General features: G+C 59.3%; 2 protein-coding genes across 6 annotated transcripts; both read right to left on the bottom strand.

Moving 5' to 3' along the window:
• Positions 1 to 886: 886 nt before the first annotated feature.
• On the bottom strand, positions 887 to 9,002 carry ZBTB48 (zinc finger and BTB domain containing 48). 5 transcript variants are annotated; one of them, XM_057526441.1, is made up of 11 exons: positions 8,623 to 9,002; positions 7,248 to 8,028; positions 6,606 to 6,847; positions 4,370 to 4,484; positions 3,657 to 3,749; positions 3,186 to 3,272; positions 2,834 to 2,988; positions 2,233 to 2,369; positions 1,997 to 2,161; positions 1,689 to 1,777; positions 887 to 1,587 (listed from the first exon to the last, which is right to left on the bottom strand). In XM_057526441.1, exons 2-11 carry the CDS (start codon positions 8,019 to 8,021, stop codon positions 1,291 to 1,293), a joined length of 2,154 nt encoding a protein of 717 aa, XP_057382424.1. In that variant the 5' UTR covers positions 8,022 to 8,028; positions 8,623 to 9,002; the 3' UTR covers positions 887 to 1,290. The 5 variants fall into 5 exon arrangements, with proteins under 5 accessions (XP_057382424.1, XP_057382434.1, XP_057382443.1 ...); XM_057526451.1 differs by lacking the exon at positions 8,623 to 9,002 and adding an exon at positions 8,556 to 8,570; XM_057526460.1 differs by having other exon boundaries at positions 888 to 1,587; positions 4,370 to 4,481.
• On the bottom strand, positions 9,003 to 18,534 carry TAS1R1 (taste 1 receptor member 1). Its single transcript, XM_028167729.2, is given in 8 exon segments — positions 9,003 to 9,819; positions 9,821 to 10,065; positions 11,562 to 11,682; positions 11,994 to 12,206; positions 12,665 to 13,266; positions 13,269 to 13,402; positions 15,411 to 15,716; positions 18,397 to 18,534. Coding segments are annotated over 7 exon segments (2,211 nt in total). The 5' UTR covers positions 15,674 to 15,716; positions 18,397 to 18,534; the 3' UTR covers positions 9,003 to 9,186.
• Positions 18,535 to 19,359: the final 825 nt, after the last annotated feature.

The raw sequence follows: 19,359 nt of genomic DNA, 5'->3' as shown, positions 1-19,359 counted from the left end.
CCTTAAACCCTGGGAGGTACTCAGCATAGCGTGGGGCCGGTGCCTCGGGAATCCTCCAGTGATGAGGCGGTAAGTGATGGCTGCCGCGAGCTCTTGTGGTCACGACTGTCACTACCCCCGATTGTGCGCTCACCCCGTGCCAAGCACTGAGCAGAAGCACTTACTGTCTGGGGGGGGGGGGGGGGGGCGGCGGCTGTAAACGTGTGCAGATTCTTTGACACTCCTCCCCTTGAACCTAAGGAATGACGTTTCGGTGACTGCCTGGACCAATACAACGCGGCAGGGGTGGCACTGTTGACCTCCAGGGCCAGGTCACAGAAAGGCCTTGCAGCTTTGGCCTGCTGTGACGTTCCTCCCAGCACCCAGCCACCATGCTGTGAGGGAGCCCAGGCAGCCCATGGGGAGGCACCCCGGCCCACGGCCAGGGCCAACTTGCCAGGCACACAAGTGAGCCATCTTGAGAGCAGATCTGCCCCCCGGCCCCGAGGGCAATTCTGGGGTCGTCTGTTACCCGGCAGGGGACTGGAACAGCAGGCTTTCTCATTTACTCCTCATCTATGAAGCGAGCGCTGTTACTAATTCCATTAAAAAGTAAGGAAGTGAAGCATTTAGTCACTTGCCCCAGGTCACAGCTCTAAAAAACAGCTGGGAAGGAATCTGGATGCAGGCAGTTGGCCTCCCGAGCCCACACGTTCTTCTTCCCAAGGCTGCAGAACCTGGGTACCACCAGGGCCTCTTGCCGTTCTAGGCCTGGCCCTGCCTGTGTGCCAAGCCAGCCTCCTGGACAAGCAAACCAAGCTTCTCCCCCAGGGAAAGGACCTGTCCGTGGTCATGCCGCCAGCCAGGGTCCAGAGCACGCTTAGCCACAAGCCTGACTGTCCTCAGGCTCCCAGGTCCACTTGGCTGCAGAGTAACAGGGCCCCCATCTTGGGCCAGCCACCATCGTCAGGGCCCTGGCCACTGCTCCCGGTTCTAAAACCCAGATGGAGAAAGATGAGAGCGCCCTGGGCCAGAGGCTTGTCCCCCAAAGCTACCTGCCCAAGTTTCACTTGGCTGGGGTCTCCCGACAATGTGGGGAAGCTGCTGGCCAAGCTCTGGGGTGCACGGAGGATCAGGCAGGACACCGTTTCTTCTAGAGGACACGGTGGGAAAGCAGCACCTCCCTGGAGCCCAGGTTCCCGGGGACCAGGCCGCTGGATGGTCCAGAACAATTGAGTCCAAAGCCATCTGGTTTATTGGGGGATGGGGCCAAGTGGGCTGGGGGCTGTGGGGTTGGCGAGGGGGGCAGGACTACGTGTCACAGTCCTCGGGGATGGCGGCCGTGATGATGAGCGAGGGCTCCATGACGCCCGGGCCCGAGAAGCTCTCCTCCGCACACAGTCTCTGGCCAGGGAGCTGGGAGGCCAGGCCGCCCTGGGCCAGCGACTCCACGATGACCTCAGCCGAGCCCACCTCCAGCTCGGTGGGCGGCTGGAGCGCTACCACCACCATCTTCTCGTCCTCGATGACCAGGTTCCGGAGCTTGCGCTGCCGTGGGTTGTAGTTCTCCACCCGGTCGTGGATCTCCATGTGCCTCCGCAGGTGGGCCTAGCGGGGAGGGGGGGCTCAGGCTGGGCACAGAGGCGTCTGGGGGAGGGGCTCAGGGGCTGGGGGGGCGGGGGACAGGAGGAGGCCGGCCCCAGGCCTACCTGCCGGGTGAACTTGTAGCCGCATTCCGTGCACTCGAACTTTCTGACCCCCTTGTGCCTCCTCACGTGCACGCGCAGCTGCTCCACGGCTGCAGGAGGGAAGGGCCCAGCGTCGGGGCGGGAGCAGGGCTCCAGCCCGGAGAGGAGACACAGCCTGCGGCCGTTCTGGGCCCTACCAGGCTCTCCAGCACCACCCTGAGGTCACTACTGCCCGGGGCCCTGGGGAGCCTCCGCCGAGGAGGAGCCTGTGACAGCCCCTCGGGCCCTCTCTCCCCAACCCGGGGCTCCACCGGGGTGGGCCCAGGCACCTTTGAAGGTCTTCCCGCAGATCTGGCAGAAGTGGGGCCGGCCCTCCTGGTGGCGGCTGGCCACGTGCCTCAGCAGGGGCCCCTTCTCCGTGAAGCGCTGCTCGCAGAACTCACAGCTGAAGGGCCTCTCGCCGGTGTGGGTGCGGTTGTGCTTGTCCAGGCTGGCTGCGGGGATGAGGTGAGGGCTCAGCCGCCGGGCCTCAGCCCCAGGACGGGGAGGGGACAGCCTGCCTCACCTTGGGTGCGGAAGGTCTTGCCGCAGAGGTGGCACTGGAAGGGCTTCTCGCCTGTGTGCGTGCGCAGGTGCATGTTGAGATTGGCCTTCTGGGTGAAGGCGTGGCTGCAGAACTCACAGACGTACGGCCTCTCGTTCCTGTCCAGGTGGGGACATGGCATAGGCGTCACCGAGGGAAGTGGCCCCCTAGGCGCCACTGCAGCTGGGAACACGGCCGGCCCAAGCCACGGAAACAGGCAAGGCTGAAGCCAGCTGGCCTGAGCCTTGGGAACGGGCCCGGGCTGCTGCGAGCTGCCTGGAGGAAGGGCTTGGGCAGGGCTGGGAGAGGAGCACGAGCTCCATCCCGGGAGCCACGGGAAACTGAGAAGCTGCCCGGGGCGGGGGTAGGGAGCCTGGTCTTGCCTGAAATCCCCTCCCCCCAGCCTCGCTGGCCCAACAGGCTTGCTCACCCGGCAGGCGTCCCCACCCAGGAAGGCTGCAGGCACCAGACTCAGGGTGGGGGCACTCTGGGTGAGCGGCAGCAAACTCTGCCTTCCCAGCCCACCCACGGGCCTGGAGGCAGCAGCAGGGCCAGGCCCTGGGGGAAGACGGGCCACCGCCACCTGTGCTTGGCCTTGATGTGCATCTGCAGGCCGTTTCGGCTGGACGCCCGGTGGCCGCACTCCTCACACACAAAGAGCTTCTCCCCGCGGTGCTTGAAAGCCTCGTGCAGCTGCAGTTCCGTCCGGGACAAGAAGCACTTGGCGCAGGTGGGACACTAAGGGACAGGGTGAGCAGGGCGAGAATCAGGAGGGAGGGCCGCCCGGGAGCCCCACAGAACCCCCCGGACCCCTCATGGCGGACCCGCACAGCCCGCCACTCTGGACGCGGCCACGCCGCCTTCACCGTGCTGGTGCCCGGCATCGGAGCGCCCGGCCCCGGTCCTCAGGGCCCTCAGGACGGCCTGGCACTCACCGCGTGGGGCTTGGGCGCTCCGTGCAGCTTGATCATGTGGCTCTGCAGGTCCTTCTTCTGCATGAACTGCTGGGAGCAGGAGGAGCACTGGAAGACAGGCCACGGTCCCCCCTGAGGCCGCGGCACCAACAGAGCCCTGGCCACCCCCAGGCTGTCGGGCAGGGACCCAAAGGCAGGGCACAGCCGAGATGCGGAGGCTCCCCGATGCGGAGGCTCCCCGACCCGGTGTGAAGGCAACACTGGGGAGGGCCTCTGGTGCTATGCCCACGCCGAGGCTGAGGCTGCCCTCTGCGGAAAGAAGCAGCAGCCTCGCCCAAAGATACGGGAGCACGGGACACGGGGAGGGAGGGCAGGGCTCCTCAACGGCTGGCGAGGGGAAGCCCCCCGACACCATCCCGGGTAAAGGGCTAGGCGGGAGGGACCCTGGGGCCGCCCCTCGGCCCCCAGCCCTGGGGACAGGCCGAGCCTGACCTTGTAGGGCATCTCCCCCGTGTGGGACACCATGTGCACCCGCAACTCCATCCTCCGGCGGAATGTCTCCTGGCACACGGAGCACGTGAAGACCTGGCAGTGTGAGGGGCAAGTGGGGCCAGTGTCAGCGGGGGCCTCTGCCTCGACGACAGCCTTGACTGGGGCTTCCACTCGCTTCCGGGAAGAGTCTGCCCGGGGCGGGGGGAGGGTGGGGGGGCGCTAGGGTGGGAGAGGGCAACACGTAACCTGCTTGCCCTGACGCTGACCCTCGCTGAACGCTGCAAGCCCACCACGCCAGGCTGGGGGCCAGGCCGGGACGGGGCCGCAGCCTGCAGGCGACGGGCCTCTAGGAAGAGGTGGGGGTGGGGTTTAGCCACCGAGTCACACGGGCCAGCCAGGGGGGTGGGGGGAGGTGGCCAGGTGGCCTTTCTCAGCAGCCACCCCACCGAAGTACCCCTTCTCCAAAGCCCAGGGGTCCAGGCAGGCAAACCCAAAATGCCTCCTACAAAGTCCCTCCTGGGCTTGTGCCACCCGCCCTTGGGACCTGTCCCCCGAACCTGCGCCAGCAAGTGGACCCGATGACATCCAAGGACCCTGCAGCTCTTGAGTTTACAGTCCCATCTAGGCCAGTCCCCTGGGGGCCCCTCCCGGGTGGCAGAGAGACAGAGGCCAGCGTGCCCTGCCCGCCAGGACCCGGGCCGGCCCCCAAGTACCTGTTCCGAGCGGTTCATGCAGTTCCGGGCTTCGTGCTCCAGGAGGTTCTCCTTCCGAAAGTAACACTTCCCGCATTTGGGACACTCGAAGGGTTTCTCCCCAGTGTGTTTCCTGCTGGGAGAAGCCACGGGGGGCGTTGGGGCTGAGCGGACCTGCCGCCCTCCCTCACCCAGGCCGCCTCCAGCACCTCTGACAGTGCTGTGCTCCGCGGCAGAGGAAGACGGGGCTTGGGCCGCCGCCTGAGGCTCTCCACGAGGCTCGGCCAGACCCAGCTGGTGCAGCTGCAGGGCTGAGCCCAGAAACCCTCCTGCCTCCCGGAGACTCTGCAAGGGAGGGCACGGCACAGCTCCACACTGGAGGGGCCGCCCCAGAGCCGCAGGCCGATGGGGAGGCCCAGCAGCCAGCATCTCTCTGAAGACAGAAATGATCCCTGGGCCCTGACTCCCTGGAGAAACCACGCAGTCTGCCTGGAACTTCCATGGGCTCAGCCTTCAAAACCAAAGCCAGAATCTGACCACCTCACCTGGCCTCCATGCTACCATCTAGTGTGGCCACGCCACCCCTGGGCTGCCGCTTGGGCCTCCTACCCATCCTGTGCTCCACACCTACCTCCCGTCGGGTTTCCACTTCAGGAGCCAGACGGGCCCTCAAGTACAACCAGATCGCATCGCCTCTTTGCTCACAACCCTCTAATGTTTGGCATCTCACCCTGAGAAAGGCCTGGGGGCCTGTGAGGGCACTGCTGGCCTGCCCCTTACCTTGCTGGCCACCTCCCACCCCAGAGCCTCTGCTCTGGCCCCTCTCTGGCCCAGAGTGCTCTCCCCAGCCATCCATTAAGCAAACTTCTTCACTTCCTTTGAGTCTGTGGATTATCTCCTTTCTTTACAATCGCAACCTGATCCCACCCTGAACTCCCCAGCCCCCTGGCACTGCTGTCCTTTTCCTTTCATCGCACTGTGAAGTCTCTTATCTGGTAGTTCAGGGTCTCATCGCCCTGCTGGAGGGCAAGCTCCACAAGGCCTCTTTGTTCTGTTCACTCAGGTATCCGGTGCGCCCAGCCACCAGGCAGAAAGCTCACTGAGTGAGCTAAATGAACCCTGACTTCAGAGCCTGGCAGTGGCGTGGGGAGAGCGCCGACAACCTGCCAGAGGCCACACACTCCTCTCATCCCCTGCGGCTATACTGACTGTCTTGTCCCCCATCCCAAAGACCTCAGGAGGCCATCACCCCTTCCCAGTTCTCAGGGCCGGTCTAGCAGCCTGCAGCCTGAGGTAAGGATGGGGTCGGTGCCTGCACCCTGGTCTTACACTGGGAGAGCGTCCAGGCAGACAAAGACCACCCCAGGGTGACTTCCCCAAAGGCTCCAGTGGCAGCAGCTGCCCCCAGAGCAGGGACAGCAAATGGGCTTCAGCCCCAGTTCCAACTCCATTCGGTCGCTAGTGGCTTCTGAGAGTGTCATACTGAGAAAACGTGTTATGGCCCAGCCTGGCTTGGCAAGAAATCGCACCAGGTGACGTCTTGGGCTAAGGACGGGCAAGACTAAAAGGCGTGTCACCTACTTGCCATCCCTGCAGGCCCCGCAGAGAGCAAGGCCCCTGGAGCAGCGCCTTCCAAGAGGACGCTCTGGGATGATGGAAATGCTCTACGTCCGTCCGGTCGCATTCGGCAGCTGGGGCCACGCGTGGCTACTGAGCCCTTGAAGTGCAGCTAGTGTGACTGAGGAACTGAATTTACTTAATTTTAATTACTTTGATTTTAAATTAAAATAGCTTCGCGTGGCATCTGATTACCTTATGGGACACGGCAGCTTGAGACGAATGGTCTCTAATGCTCTGCTGACACCTCAGAGCTAACCTGTCCCCAGAAATGTGGGTGGCACCAACCCTAAAGATCGACATCTTGGCCCAAAGCCCACACTGCCAGGCTTCAGAAACACCGACAGTCAGGCCCCAGCCCCAGCCCGGGGCCACAGGCTTCTCTCACCCCCTTGGGAAAAGCCAGCTGGAGGTCGACGTTCACAGCGCGTGGAACCTGTTGCTAAGGTGTCCACAGACCCACTCCAAGCAGAGCGCTCGCAGGAGGGCGAGGAAGAAGGAAGCTAACCAATGCCAGGCGCTCTGTGGGTCTGAGATGGAGCCCCTGGCCCCTACGCGGCCCAGAAGTGGGGATGCAGGCCCCCTCCCCCAACACGGGAACAGCAGGTGGGAAAAGAAAATAGAAAAACAGAACGTTTACCTGTTGTGAACTTTTAGATAATATTTGCTGAGGAACTTTTTATGACATGTGGGGCATTCAACCGGCACCGCTGTACCTTTTCTGTTCTCAGCAGGCTCGGCTGCCCGGGAACCTGCACTCAGGGCCGGCTCGGCAGCACAGGGCTTTCTGATTACGTTTGATTTCCTCCTGGTCGGCACAGTCTCAGGCTCAGAAACATAATCGCCATCCCCATCATCCTCAACTTGAACCACCACTTCCCACTAGAGCAGAAGAGGCAGCAGGAGGGAGCGAGGTCACCAAATTAATCAGCAGGGGTGCTGGGGACGGATCTACGGGGCAGCCAGCTCCATCCAGTTCCACCCCAAGTCCCAACCCAGGCACATCCCCAGACAAGTCCCTCCATCAGTGACTGTTCCCTTCAGGGTCCCAGGGCAGGCAGCATCCGAATCTCGGGTTTGGAGAGCAGGAGCTCTATTTGTGGGTAACTGGAAGTTTGCCTGGATTTCACTACCCTGGGAAACACCTGATGCCGCCCACTCGACCCCAAGAAGCTGGCAACCACGAACACGACTCGCAGAAAGGTCAGCCTGAGGATGCAGGATGGAGCTGGCTTCCTACATTTGGAGGAAATCTGTTCTAAACCCACAAAACAGATTCTACCTTAGGGTCCAGATTATCCCGGAAAAGCGTCCGTCTCTCCTCCCCACTCCTGCCTCCCCTGCTCCAGCATCCTGGGCACAGTACCTCGTTACTCCCGCCCTGCAGCTGGACACCTTCAGCCTCAAAGGGCCTTGGGGGCACTCTGCAATCCTCAGGCTCCTTGTCCTCAGGGGGACAAAGCTTCAGAGCCTGCTTGAGTTTCCCACGGAGGAAGGAGGGGTTCTCACTCTGAGCAGGGAGACCAAGCTGGCACCTCTGGAGGCTGGGACTACCGCTGAGCTCCTGATCCCTGGGGGTTTGACCCAGCATCCTCGAAACTTCCTCTTCCTCCAAGCTTGCTGGCTCCTTGAGGTGGCTGTTCACATCCCGAGGGGCGGGTTTCCCCAGCCCGCTGTGGCCACTTGGTGCCAGTCCCACTGAGGCTTTGGGCTTGAAGCTCTGGCACAGCTCTACAGCCTCGGGCACCCGCAACTCCCTGGCTGCCAGGAGCACCTGATCCCGGTTCCCCGAGGTGAGGGCGAGGTGGCCAGTGTAGAAAAAGTCCAGCAGGAGGCCAAAGATCTCAGCGAAGCCGGCAGGGAGGACGACACTGCCCCCCGAGCCATCCCCATAGAGGCTCTGGAAGAAGTGGCTGCAGCAGGCGAGGACACTCCAGTGCGCCTTGAACACCAGACCCCCCACGTCCAGGGTGGCGTCGCAGTACTGGCCCCGCTCCCGCTGCTTGTTGAGCTCCTGCAGAACCCTTACACTGTGCTGGACGAAGGAGCCGTCCATGGTCCGTCTGAAAGGGAGAAAGGCAGCAGTGACCCCATGACCAGTCCAACCGAAGGGTAGTAAGAGAAAGCCCCTGGATCTGAGAAGAGGGTAAGTGGAGGCAGACTCTATTCAGTCACATTTATTACAACCAGGGCTTAGATCAAGGTTAGAAGGTGCAAGCTGACACAGGAACGGACTGAAAGCCTCCCTGGGGGCCGGGGCCAAGTAAGCAGCCCATACCAGGGGTGCCCAGAGAGTGTGGGTGGCGGAGGCGCAGGCGGACTAGGTGGGGACAGAGTCGGGAAGGGTGCTGGTGGGAGGAAATCAAAAGTTTGAGAAAAGAGGCGGGGGATCAGCGCGAACTCATCAGCCTGGCACAGCGAGAGGGCCCGACGCAGGGGAGGGTGGCGGCTGCAGACAGGTGAACGGAGCCCACGCAGCGCCCACACGTCCGGAGCGGCCGGGCGGAAGGCGGCCGCGGTCACACTCCGTCAACAGCCACCGCGGCCCACAGCGCCCCCTCCCTCGCCCCGTTCCTCCCGACCTCCTCACCCGGGCCAGTCCTCCCTACGCCAACCCCTCCGGCCCCAAGCCAGGTCGCTCGCACAGCCCCACTGACCGACTACCCCGGCGGTAAGTGCCGGGCCGACCGTGCAGAAACGCTGCCGTCGCCGCCGCCGCCGCCGCCGCCGGACGTGACGTCAGAGCGCGCCGGCCGGGGCGGGACGCCTCGGAGGCGCAAGCCTTTACCTCCGGCCCCTGGAGGCGATACCACGTAGATAACAGCCAATGGGGTGCAGGGAAAGGCGGGGACAGCTCCGTTCCCTCGGCGCTGGGCCCGCCTCCTGGGGTTGCCTAGCAACGCCAAGCTGGACGTTGAGTCTACTCCCGGCTCGGAGTCCCGAGGTTCCGGCTGCGGTTAGCCCGGCCGCGCAGCGCCCTCAGGCTTGAAGAGACAGCGCCCTACCCTCGCCCTAGAGAGGAAGCACAGCCAAGATGCACATTTCACCGCTTTATTGGCAGCCAGCGCAGCCCGGACTGAGCTCTCCCGTGGGCTTACACTTCCCAAGCCAAGGCTGAGGAGCCCAGAGGCCTCCTGGGCGCCCCATTCCACCTTCAACCCTGAGAGCAGCGGAGACTTCCAGTTCGCCCTGCCCCGGCTTGCCCCTGCCCGACCCACTGGTCAGGTGGAGCCACAGCGCCTGGTGTGGTCGTGGGTGGAGGCCTGGAGGTGCTCCGTGCTGTTGAGATCTGGGCGGCACAGGATCGCATAGCACTTGGGGAGGAAATAACCGCTGAAGCCGCCACTCAGGCTGCTCAGCATGGCCAGCACGTTGACCGCGGGCAGGTACTTGCCCTGGTAGACACTGGCCATGGTGAAGAAGGCGATCCAGGACACGAAGTCGAGGAGCAGGCTGCTGCAGGCAAAGGCGCTGACCTAGAGGAGGCCATTGTAGGCGAAAGCCAGCATGAAGCCCAGTGAGTCAGCCTCTGTGCAGTCAAGCACCACCAGCTGAGGGAAGGGCTGGTATTCCCTGGCGGGCAGTGGGGTCCACACTGCAAGCCACATTAGACAGATAAGCAGCTGGGTTGTTGAGCTGATCACCACAAACAGGCCAGCACCGTGGTTTTGGACCCACGCATGGAAGAAGGTGGGTACCTTGGCAGAAAACTGGAAGATGAACACAAGTCGGAAGGAGCAGATCGTCAGGCAGGACAGGAAGATGGCAAAACCAAGGGCAAAGAGGCCTTTGCGCAGCAGGCATGTGGGCAGCGTGGGCTCCCCAAAGAAGCCATAGTGGCCGCAGCTGCCCCCCCGCCAGGGAGCCCAGCATGAGGAAGCACAGCCGGCCTCCAGCCGATCTCACCACAGGCGTGTCTAGGTGCCAGGCAAACAGGCCAGCAGTCCCAGCCCCCAGCAGCAGCAGTAGCGTATTAGCTGCCAGGAGCACCCAAGAGATGGGCTCATGCCAAGTCAGAAACACCACAGTGCATGGGAAGCAGGTCTGGCTTCTCTCAGGTGCCCACTCTTCTCTCCCACAAGGTTGGCAGCTGTAGGGGTCTGGAAGGGAAGGCAGAGAGGGTTCCTGAGAGCCGGGTAAGCATAGCAGGAATGGGGAAGGGAAGGGAGGCCGTGCAAGCCCGCAAGGTTCTGGAAGGGCTGTAGCACAGGAGCTGGGCTCTGCCAGGCACAGCAAGATGGGGTAGCCCTGAGTGAGGGCCCCAGGCCAAGTGTTTTCTCAACATGCCTGTGTTAATTACAGATTGTGGAGACACTTGGGTCGGTTCTGTATGGCTCATGATCCCATGAAACCCAGAAGGGGTTTGCAAACCAAGAGGTCGTAGAGAGGGCCTTAACCCACATAACCTTGAGGCTATGATCCAATGGGAGCAGCCATCCCCAAAGGAAGGGTCTTTTCATCTCTCCCCAGCACTCCCACTAGCCAAATCCACCTGCCTGAGCTGCCGCTCTGTGGTTTCTCTGAGTTGACTCTCTCAGGATAGAAGAGATACATTGCCACGCCCGCAAAAACAGTAAAAGGAAGGCACGTGGCCCCTGGAGTCCAGCTCTGGGCTGAGCCCTTAGCTACCTCCGTTTGCTCTCCGGTCTTGACCTTGCATCACTGGGTAGAGTATGCTTTTTGTCCTGCTGCAAACATGCTAGTATCTGCATTCAGGCCAAGCTCTTCAAGGTGTCAGCTGTCACTGGCATGGACAACAGAAGGGACTTCATACAGATAACATGGGGGGCACAAAGGGAATGATAGCCACATCTGTTTGGATAAAGAGGTTGAATTTAGGGGGACTTCCCTGGTGGTCCAGTGGTTAAGACTCTGAGCTCCCAATGCAGGGGGCCTGGGTTCGATCCCAGGTCAGGGAACTAGATCCTGCAGGCCGCAACTAAGAGCCCGCATGCTGCAACTAAAAGATCCCACATGCCACAAGTAGAGATCCTGCACACGGCAACGAAGATCCCATGTGCTGCAACTAAGACCCAGTGCAGCCAAATAAATAAATATTTTTTTAAAATATATGTTGAATTTAGGATGAAATTGCCTCTGTAGGCGTTGGGTTGGGAGCTCTCTAATAAAGAACTCAGGAAGGGACTTCCCTGGTGGTCCAGTGGTTAAGAATCCGCCTTCCAATGCAGGGAACATGGGTTTGATCCCTGGTCAGGGAACTAAGATCCCACATGCTGCAGGGCAACTAAGCCCACATGCTGCAACCACTGAGCCCACATGCCACAACTAGAGAGAAGCCCATGGGCCGCAACGAAAGATCCTGCATGCCACAACTAAGACTCAGTGCAGCCAAAAACAAAAGAAAGAAAGAAAGAAAGAAAGAACTCAGCTATATATGAGGACTTCAACTGCTTGTTGCTTTCTGCTTGATCAGAATTCAGTCTGATGGAAGGTGTCCCCCAACCTGTCCCTAACTGGCAGCAAAGTGACCAGGGTCCTGGTTCTGCACATGTGTGGCCCAAGGGAGGTCCATTCATCTGTTCTACAGACCCTAGGAGTGCTGGATGATTCGCCCACTCATCACTGGGTCACTCACCACTGTTGTTGAGGAAGGTCCCGGCCTCACAGAGCACACACTCGAAGCAGCAGTGGTGGAAACCCATGGTCACTCTCTGGTGCCCTTCAGGACAGTCGCTGGAACACACAGACTGAGGCACCTGCAAGAAGCCACAGGCGTTCTGCAACCACGCGGAGGGGCCCAGCTCAAGGGACACTCGCTCTTAGGATGGAAAACTGGATCTCTGGGCATCCGCCTTCGCGGATTACTCCCAGGGCAGAGCCCCTGGTTGTGTGAACCAGCGACGACCGGGCGTCTGTCTGTGAGCCCGTGGAGCTTCCCTGGCAGGGCTGGGGAGGGTCACAGTGGCCTGATACCTAGGATCCCCTCTCCTGCTCTGTGTCAGCATTGTCCCCGTGCTCCAGGCTGCCTGTCAGGCAGTCACCTGGTGAGTGACCATGTCCCCGTTACCTGGTTGTCCTTTCCACGCCACTGGATTTTGATCGTATTTATGTCTAGCCAAACTGGAGACCACAAGGAGAAGCCGATGACCCTGAAGGTCCAGTTGGGGCCACTCCAGTCCCAGGCAATTATGTTATAACTGCTGAGGGGGTCGCCGTTGTCATTAAATGTCACGATGTCCTTGTGTAAAAGGAAATTCACCTTGCGGATCTGCTCCAGAAGCTGAAACAAACAGGGATAACGGCGCTGCCATAGCTGACACAGGCTGCTCCTCCAGCACCCACCGGGACCCAGACGGCTCAGGAAGCAAGTGCATGGGGCCTTGCTGAGCTTCTATCTGGGTGGTTTCAGCCCATCTAGAAGTTCTGGTCCCTTCCTCAGGCCCTCTCCCCTCCTAGGAGGCCCCTTCACCCTCCTATCCAGCCTCCTGAGTGAGAGGAAGTCTCGAACAAAGAAGCCCTCTGCAGAGGTTTCAAGCCCTGGATCTGAGGCATGGTGGGTGGGAGGGGCCACAGTTCAGAGAACAGAAGATGAACACGAGCCTCAGAGATGGGATCAGCCTCCAGTCGGGGGCCTTTGCCCCCCACCCCTTGCATTCAGGGTAGCCGAAGAGGAACCGCTCCGCTTGCCTCAGGAAAGCACCCTGATACAGGGTGCCAGTGGCAGGTTAAGTGCCTTACCTGCCAGGGGTAGACCCAGCCTCTGGAACAGACTCCAGAGGCGCAGCCCAGGAGCTGGTGGAGGCTGTGAGCCACGGCATAGACAGCCTGGTACACGTTGTAGGCGGAGCCCACGGAGAATGCTCCAAGTGTGGGCATCTTCTGTGCCGTGGAAGCCCAGCACTCTCTGCAGAGCTGCTTGCTGCTGCACCAGGAGCCCCTGAGGCAAGGCGAAAGGGCTCCTTTGTCCGCCCCGACATAGGCCTCTTCAAACTCCTTCAGGCCAGGGACACGCCTCTGTGGGATGGCCACGCCCAGCACTGTGCTGATGCCCCAGATCCCAGAAACATTGCTGACGTGTCTGGAGATGGCCCAGTCTTCTGAGGCGACCCACACCTTGGCAGTCAGCTTGGCCAGCACCACGGACTCAAAGAACACCCTGGCCAGCTGCCTGCCAGAGAAAACGACCACAACCGTGGTCCTCGCTTGGGCCAGGCAGCGCATCATGCTCTGCGTCCTCTCATCGCCCGGCTGGGCAGAGAAAGGCACAATGTCCTTGCAGGCAACGCAGATGCCCTGCTGGGTGGCCTGGTCCTCCAGCGCCTGCACGCCTAGCTGCCCACCATGGAGATCCAGACCCACCCGAACCTCCGCAACGGCAGCATCAAGATCTCCACCTGGTGCTCATCACTTGGGATGGCGCGCAGAAAGGAGGGGTAGAGCCGCTTCACGCCGAGCGTCACGCTGCTGGCATCATAGCTGACCTGTGGAGTTCAGTTCAGCAAGTTCAGTGGCATCAGCCTCGAGTGAGGGCCCCCCAGTGCCAGCCCTGTGCTGGGCGCGGGGACACGGGGAGGATGGAGACATCCTGGCCCAGGGTTTCAAGCAGAGCACCACTTGACACACGAGGCTAACAGGTTACACATCAGGTAGGGAGCAGGTCCCCAGGGAGACTTCTGGGAGAAGAATGGGAATCTGTCCTGTGGACAAAGGGACCACAACCGCATGCAGGGAGCGAAACGGTACGTGCGTGGGGCCCTTCAGGGACTTCCACTCGGCTGGAGGTCAGATCCAGGAAGAAAGAGAGCCTGAGCAGGTGTGTCTGGTCAGGGTGGGAAGCCTTAGCCCCCCGTGCTTCGGGGCTGGGGCTTTATCCCAGGGCCTCAGGGTTTAGGCAGCGAAGTGACATCAGACTTGTGTTTTAGGAGTGTATCTCTGATCAGTGAGGAACATGTTTAAAAAGGCTCAAGGCCAGGGGAATTCCCTGGCTATCCAGTGGTTAGAACTCCGAGCTTTCACTGCTAAGGGCACAAGTTCAATCCCTGGTCAGGGAACTAACAACAACAAAAAAAAGGCTCAAGGCCAGAGTCACGGAGAACTACTAGGACCTGATGGAATCATCTAGATGAGAGGGGAGGGCGGTCAGTTAAAGCTGCAGCAGTGGCCATAGATAAGAAGGGACAGAGCTGGCAGCGGTGAGGGCCCCCTCCCTCACCGACCCCCGGCAGAGGCCGTGGAGATGAGCTAAACGTCGGGGCAGGGAAGGGAGTGCAGGTAGGACTGCAGGGTTTCTGGCTTCCTTAGAGACAGTTGCTCTGCCAGATGGGCCGGGGAGGGGATGCAGGAAGACAAGAGGCTTGTGTTACGTGGGGAGGGAAGTTCATCTGGGGGCCTGCTGGGTCCATGAAGTGGAGACGCTGGGCGCTGGGCGAGCATCTGGAAATAAGGCGGGTGCTCAGGAGTCAGAAGGAAGGTGGAGACAGGAATTTCAGCCCGGGCCTCGGCCTGCCTGGGAAGGGGAGGGGTCTGCCCTAGGGAGTCACCGCCTTCTCAGAGGAGATGGGGGCGGGGGGCAGAATTCTCTAAAGGAGACCAAGAAAGAAGTGCCCCAAGTGAAAGGGTCATAAATGCTGAGGGAAAGTGTCAAAATGGTCAAATGGAGGGACGTCCCTGGCCGTCCAGTGGTTAAGACTCCACGCTCTCAATGCAGAGGGCACGGGTTTGATTCCCTGGTCAGGGAGCTAAGATCCCGCATGCTGAGCAGCATGGGGCCAAAAAAAAAAAAAAAAAAAAGATCAAATGGGTTAAAGGCCACCTACCAGGCCCTGCACCAGCCCACCTGAGCAAGAAGGTGCGGTGTAGGATTCCACCTCCAGGCTGGCCACCTGAACCACGTCCAATCCCTACCCAGCCTGCACCTTCCAGCGCCGGCTAGAAGGGCAGAGTCCAGGGCAGCGGAGGGAGGAGTAAAGGCAGAGGGAGAAGCAAACAGGAAGAGAGGACTCTGCGGAGAAGTCTGCATGGAAGCGGGGCAGAGTCAGCCAGGTCCGAGTGGAGAAGTGCCTGGAGGATAGAGGAGGACAGGGCAAGCGTGTAGGTGGAGGAGGAGGCCCAGGGAGAGGTCGACGAGCAGAGGAGGGGAGGGACGGGACTGGCCCGCACAGGGACAGATGCCACACCTCTGAGCCTGAGTCTGGGGGGGGTGGGAAACGAAGGGTGTTCAGTTCTGCACAAAGGTGATAGGACAGCGGGAGGAGAAAGAAGGGCAGAAGTTTCCAAGGAGAATGGATTTTCCAGTGAGCACTGAGGCAGGGAGACCTGGAAGCAGCGCTTGGACAGGAAGGAATGCCAGGCAGGTGACTAACGAGCAGTGACCGCCCAGGAGGCCCAGGAGTCCAGGCTGGCCTCAGGCACGGCAGCTCCTGCCCAGCCACCCCAGCCCACACTGGACTTGGCAGGAGGGGAGATGAGTGAACTGCCAGGGCGCCAGCTTATCAGGGGTACCAGGAAGGGGCTCAGCAGGGCTGCAGTGGTGGCAACATGGCTGCTGGCGTCGGGCCCAATCACCGCCACAGTCGCGGGGGAGTAGTGGGCAGGGTCTCCTTGGCTCTCCACGTAGCGCGTCCCTGGCGTGCTCAGCGTGGCAAACACGTTGGCTGACTCCGAGCACCCGTCGTACGGCTTGTACCCCAGGGTGACGTTGGGCAGCAGGGCGGTGGAGTTGTTTATCTCCTCGATGCCAAACTGCATGGCCTGGAAGAGGTGGTAGCCGTGGCCATTGAAGGTGTTGGGCCTGTAGGGAAAGCCAGGCTGAGAGCTGAAAAGGGCAAAAGGCCCTGCTGAGACCCTCTGGTCTCCTGGAACCCCAGGCTTGGGGGGTAGAAAAGAACCTCTGAGGTCATCTGTTCAGCCCCCTACAACCATGACCTCAGTGTGGACCCTGTGGCACACACAGTTCTGTTGAAAGGCCTTCAGAGAGGTAGGGGACAAATTGGAGAAATACATATACCATGCCCGCTTCCCCCCCAATAAGCATGTTAGCCCTGAAAGGCTCCCAAGTCCCGTAGGAGAGAAACCTGCTATATTAGTCAGGGTTCTCCAGAGAAACAGAACCAAGATGAGATACATATATATACACAGAGAGAGAGAGAGAGAGAGGGAGAGAGGGGGACAGAGTGAGAGAGAGAGCAAACAAGAGAGGTTTATTTTAAGGAATTAGCTCATGGGATTATGGGGGCTGGCTAGTCTAGGATTTGCAGGGCAGGCTAGAAAATCCCACAAGACTTTATTTTGCAGTTGAGGCTGAAGGTGGAGTTCTTTCCTTTTCCGGGGACCTCCATCTTTTCTCTTAAGGTCTTCAACTGTTTGGATGAGGCCCACCTACATGATGGAGGGCAATCTGCTTTACTCAGTCTATTGATTTAAATGTTAACCACGGGCTTCCCTGGTGGCGCAGTGGTTGAGAATCTGCCTGCCAATGCAGGGGACACGGGTTCGAGCCCTGGTCTGGGAGGATCCCATGAGCCACAAATACTGAGCCTGCGCGTCTGGAGCCTGTGCTCTGCAACGAGAGAGGCCGCGATAGTGAGAGGCCCGCGCACTGCGATGAAGAGTGGCCCCCGCTCGCCACAACTAGAGAAAGCCCTCGCACAGAAACGAAGACCCAACACAGCCAAAAATTAATTAATTAATTAATTAATAATAATTAAAGTTACTAATAATTAAAAAAAAAACACCAAATTCCCAATGGTGCATGTAAAATACCTGCATAAGCATCATGTCAAAAAAAATAAAAAATAAAAAAAAATAAATGTTAACCACGTCTATGGGAATTCTCTGGTGGTCCAGTGGTTAAGACTTCACCTTCCAGTGCAGTGGGTGTGGGTTCGATCCCTGGCTGGGAGCTAATATGCCACATGCCTCGCAGCCAAAAAAACCAAAACGTAAAACAGAAGCAATATTGTAACAAATTCAGTAAAGACTTTAAAAATGGTCCACATCAAAAAAATGTTAGGGCTTCCCTGGTGGCGCAGTGGCTGAGAATCTGCCTTTCAATGCAGGGGACATGGGTTCGAGCCCTGGTCTGGGAGGATCCCACATGCCGCGGAGCAACTGGGCCCGTGAGCCACAATTACTGAGCCTGCGCTTCTGGAGCCTGTGCTCCGCAACAAGAGAGGCCACGATAGTGAGAGGCCTGCACACTGCGATGAAGAGTGGCCTCCACTTGCCGCAACTAGAGAAAGCCCTCGCACAGAAACGAAGACACAACACAGCCATGGATAAGTGAATAAATGAATAAAATTAAAAAAAAATTATAAAAAAAAAATCTTAAAGAAAAATAGGTAAATATCAACCACGTCTAAAAATACCTTCACAGCAACATCTAGACTGGTGTTTAACCAAACATCTGGGCAGCAGGCCCTAGCCAAGTTGACACATGAAATTAACCACAGTCCGTGCTTAACCTTGTTTAACTAGTACTTTTCACTGGGACACTCGTGCCTGTGATGAGGGCCTGTGTTCCTCAGGGCCTCTCTGGGAAACACCGACAAGGGCGCACTGGGGACATGATTCAGCCCAGCCCCGCTTGGAGTGTGCCAGCCTGTTCCGTTTCCCAGCCTCTCTGCTTGTTGCTAGGCTCTCCCGTCGTTCCGATCACTTCTGTCCTTGAGTCACTGGAAGGAAATGCAGTACCTCCTGCCCGTGACAGCCCTTCAGTTATCTGAAGCCGGTTTTCATATGTCTCCTCCTCCCTCAAGTCTTTTCTTCCCAAGCTCCCACCTGTAGCTCTTTGGGCCAGTCCTCCTGCGCCAGGATTTCCAGAACCTTCCTCCTGGGCTGGCTGTCAGGTGTGCTTCATGTTTCGGGCATCCTACTGCTGAGCTGTGATACATCTTCAAGCTGCCCAAATCTAATGCTTGTATGGATGGCAAGCAACTGTCTTCTTTATAAGAAAGGCCGTTGTTTTTTCTACCTAGACTGTTGACTTCATGAAGACACCAACCTAATTTATCTTTGCTAAATTCCTGAAGCATCTACTGCTATGTGTCCCCACATAGTGGGGAAGCCTCCCCTGGAGAACCGTACTTGCCGTCTGGGAGACTAAGGAGTGTGAACTTGGGGAGGAATGGGGTGGGGGAGGAGACGGAGGAGGGGAAAGACCACGCTTGCTTAATCCTTGCCATCTAGTTACGTCACAAAGCCAGGAAACAACTGGCATGGAATTAAAAGACAAAGGACTCTAACAGCCAGGGCAAAAGGACATATTACAAAGTGGAAACTGTATTACAAGGTGCCAGGGAAGGGGCTAGCTAGCGCCTGAAGGTGGCGCCTGCAGCTTGGGCAGAGACTGGAGGCAGCTCAGACGGTCACCCCAGAGGCAGAACTGGCAGGGTCTTGCTGAGGGGGGGCTGGCAGAGGGCCCCGTAGGCATGGGCCCCCCTAGGTGACAGTTCTGCTGACCCCTCACTCACCTGTCACAGAAGGTCACTGTGGGTCTGCGTCTCACCCCTAGGTGGTCACCGTGGAGAGGAAACAGGCCCGCAAACAGGTAATCCCCAGGGAGGCTGAAGTCAGAGGAGGACGAGGTGCTGTGGCAGCTGAAAGCCCAGCAGCAGGAGAGGGAAAGCTGCAGGCCGACGAGGCGTGGCCCCCCAGCGTAACACGCTGGCCAGACCTCCCTGCTCCTGGGATGGCCGCGCCGCGCCCTGGGACCAGGCCGGGCCTTTTAACTAGAATGGTCGGCCGCTGCCCAGATACTTCCCGGTTTCATGCCTTTGGAAGGGGTGGGATTGGAACCCAGTTGTAGGAACCGGGCTGTTTGCCTCCACCGTCTGGGGCTGCCGTCCTCCTCAGGAACCGGGCAGGGTAAAGGCACAGGTGCAAACCGGGTGGCACCCACTGGCCCTTCCTCTGGACGGTTGTGGGTTCTGTCCTTGCACTGCTGCCTGTGGCTTCACCTGGCTCAGAAAGGGAGCCCTGGTATTTGGGGGCAGGCAGAGGAAGGCTGGAACACATCTTCTCTGGGGGCCTTGAGGAACAGGGTGTGGAAGGTTGCTCTCTGGGAGCTGAGGATTTTAAAACCTTTTACCTGGGCCTCAGTTTACCCAGTGAGACAAGGCTTTGAGTTAACCTTGCAACTCCACACACCCACCCCAGTCCTCAGTGTCCTGAAATTGAAATTCTGAGTAAATCATCCCGATTTCGCCTTGTTATAAATAGCGTTGCTCCCTTTAGCTCAAAGACACATGCATGCAAACAGGGTATGCAAATAGACCGGTTTTGTTTAAAACGTCAATCCTGGAGATTTCTCTGCAGGAAAAAAAAATCCTAGGTGGATTTCCGGAGAGGTGGCCTTGGACTCGGGGTATCTGACCTTCCCTCTGCAGGCGGCCGGGTTGGGGCTTTTGCATAATGTAAATGGAGCCTTCGTTGGG

Source organism: Balaenoptera acutorostrata, chromosome 1, assembly GCF_949987535.1.
Source record: "Balaenoptera acutorostrata chromosome 1, mBalAcu1.1, whole genome shotgun sequence".
NCBI classification, from domain to species: domain Eukaryota; kingdom Metazoa; phylum Chordata; class Mammalia; order Artiodactyla; family Balaenopteridae; genus Balaenoptera; species Balaenoptera acutorostrata.
Note: the sequence above shows the minus strand (reverse complement) of the source record. Positions and strands in the feature narration are given on the sequence as shown.

Excerpts from the sequence above, each read along its gene's own strand:
- ZBTB48 (XM_057526441.1), bottom strand. The coding sequence starts at position 8,021 with ATGGACGGCTCCTTCGTCCAGCACAGTGTAAGGGTTCTGCAGGAGCTC. Across the intron at positions 3,750-4,369 it reads GCATGAACCGCTCGGAACAG|GTCTTCACGTGCTCCGTGTG; the intron begins GTACTTGGGGGC and ends TCACACTGCCAG. Across the intron at positions 2,162-2,232 it reads CAAGACCTTCCGCACCCAAG|CCAGCCTGGACAAGCACAAC; the intron begins GTGAGGCAGGCT and ends TCATCCCCGCAG.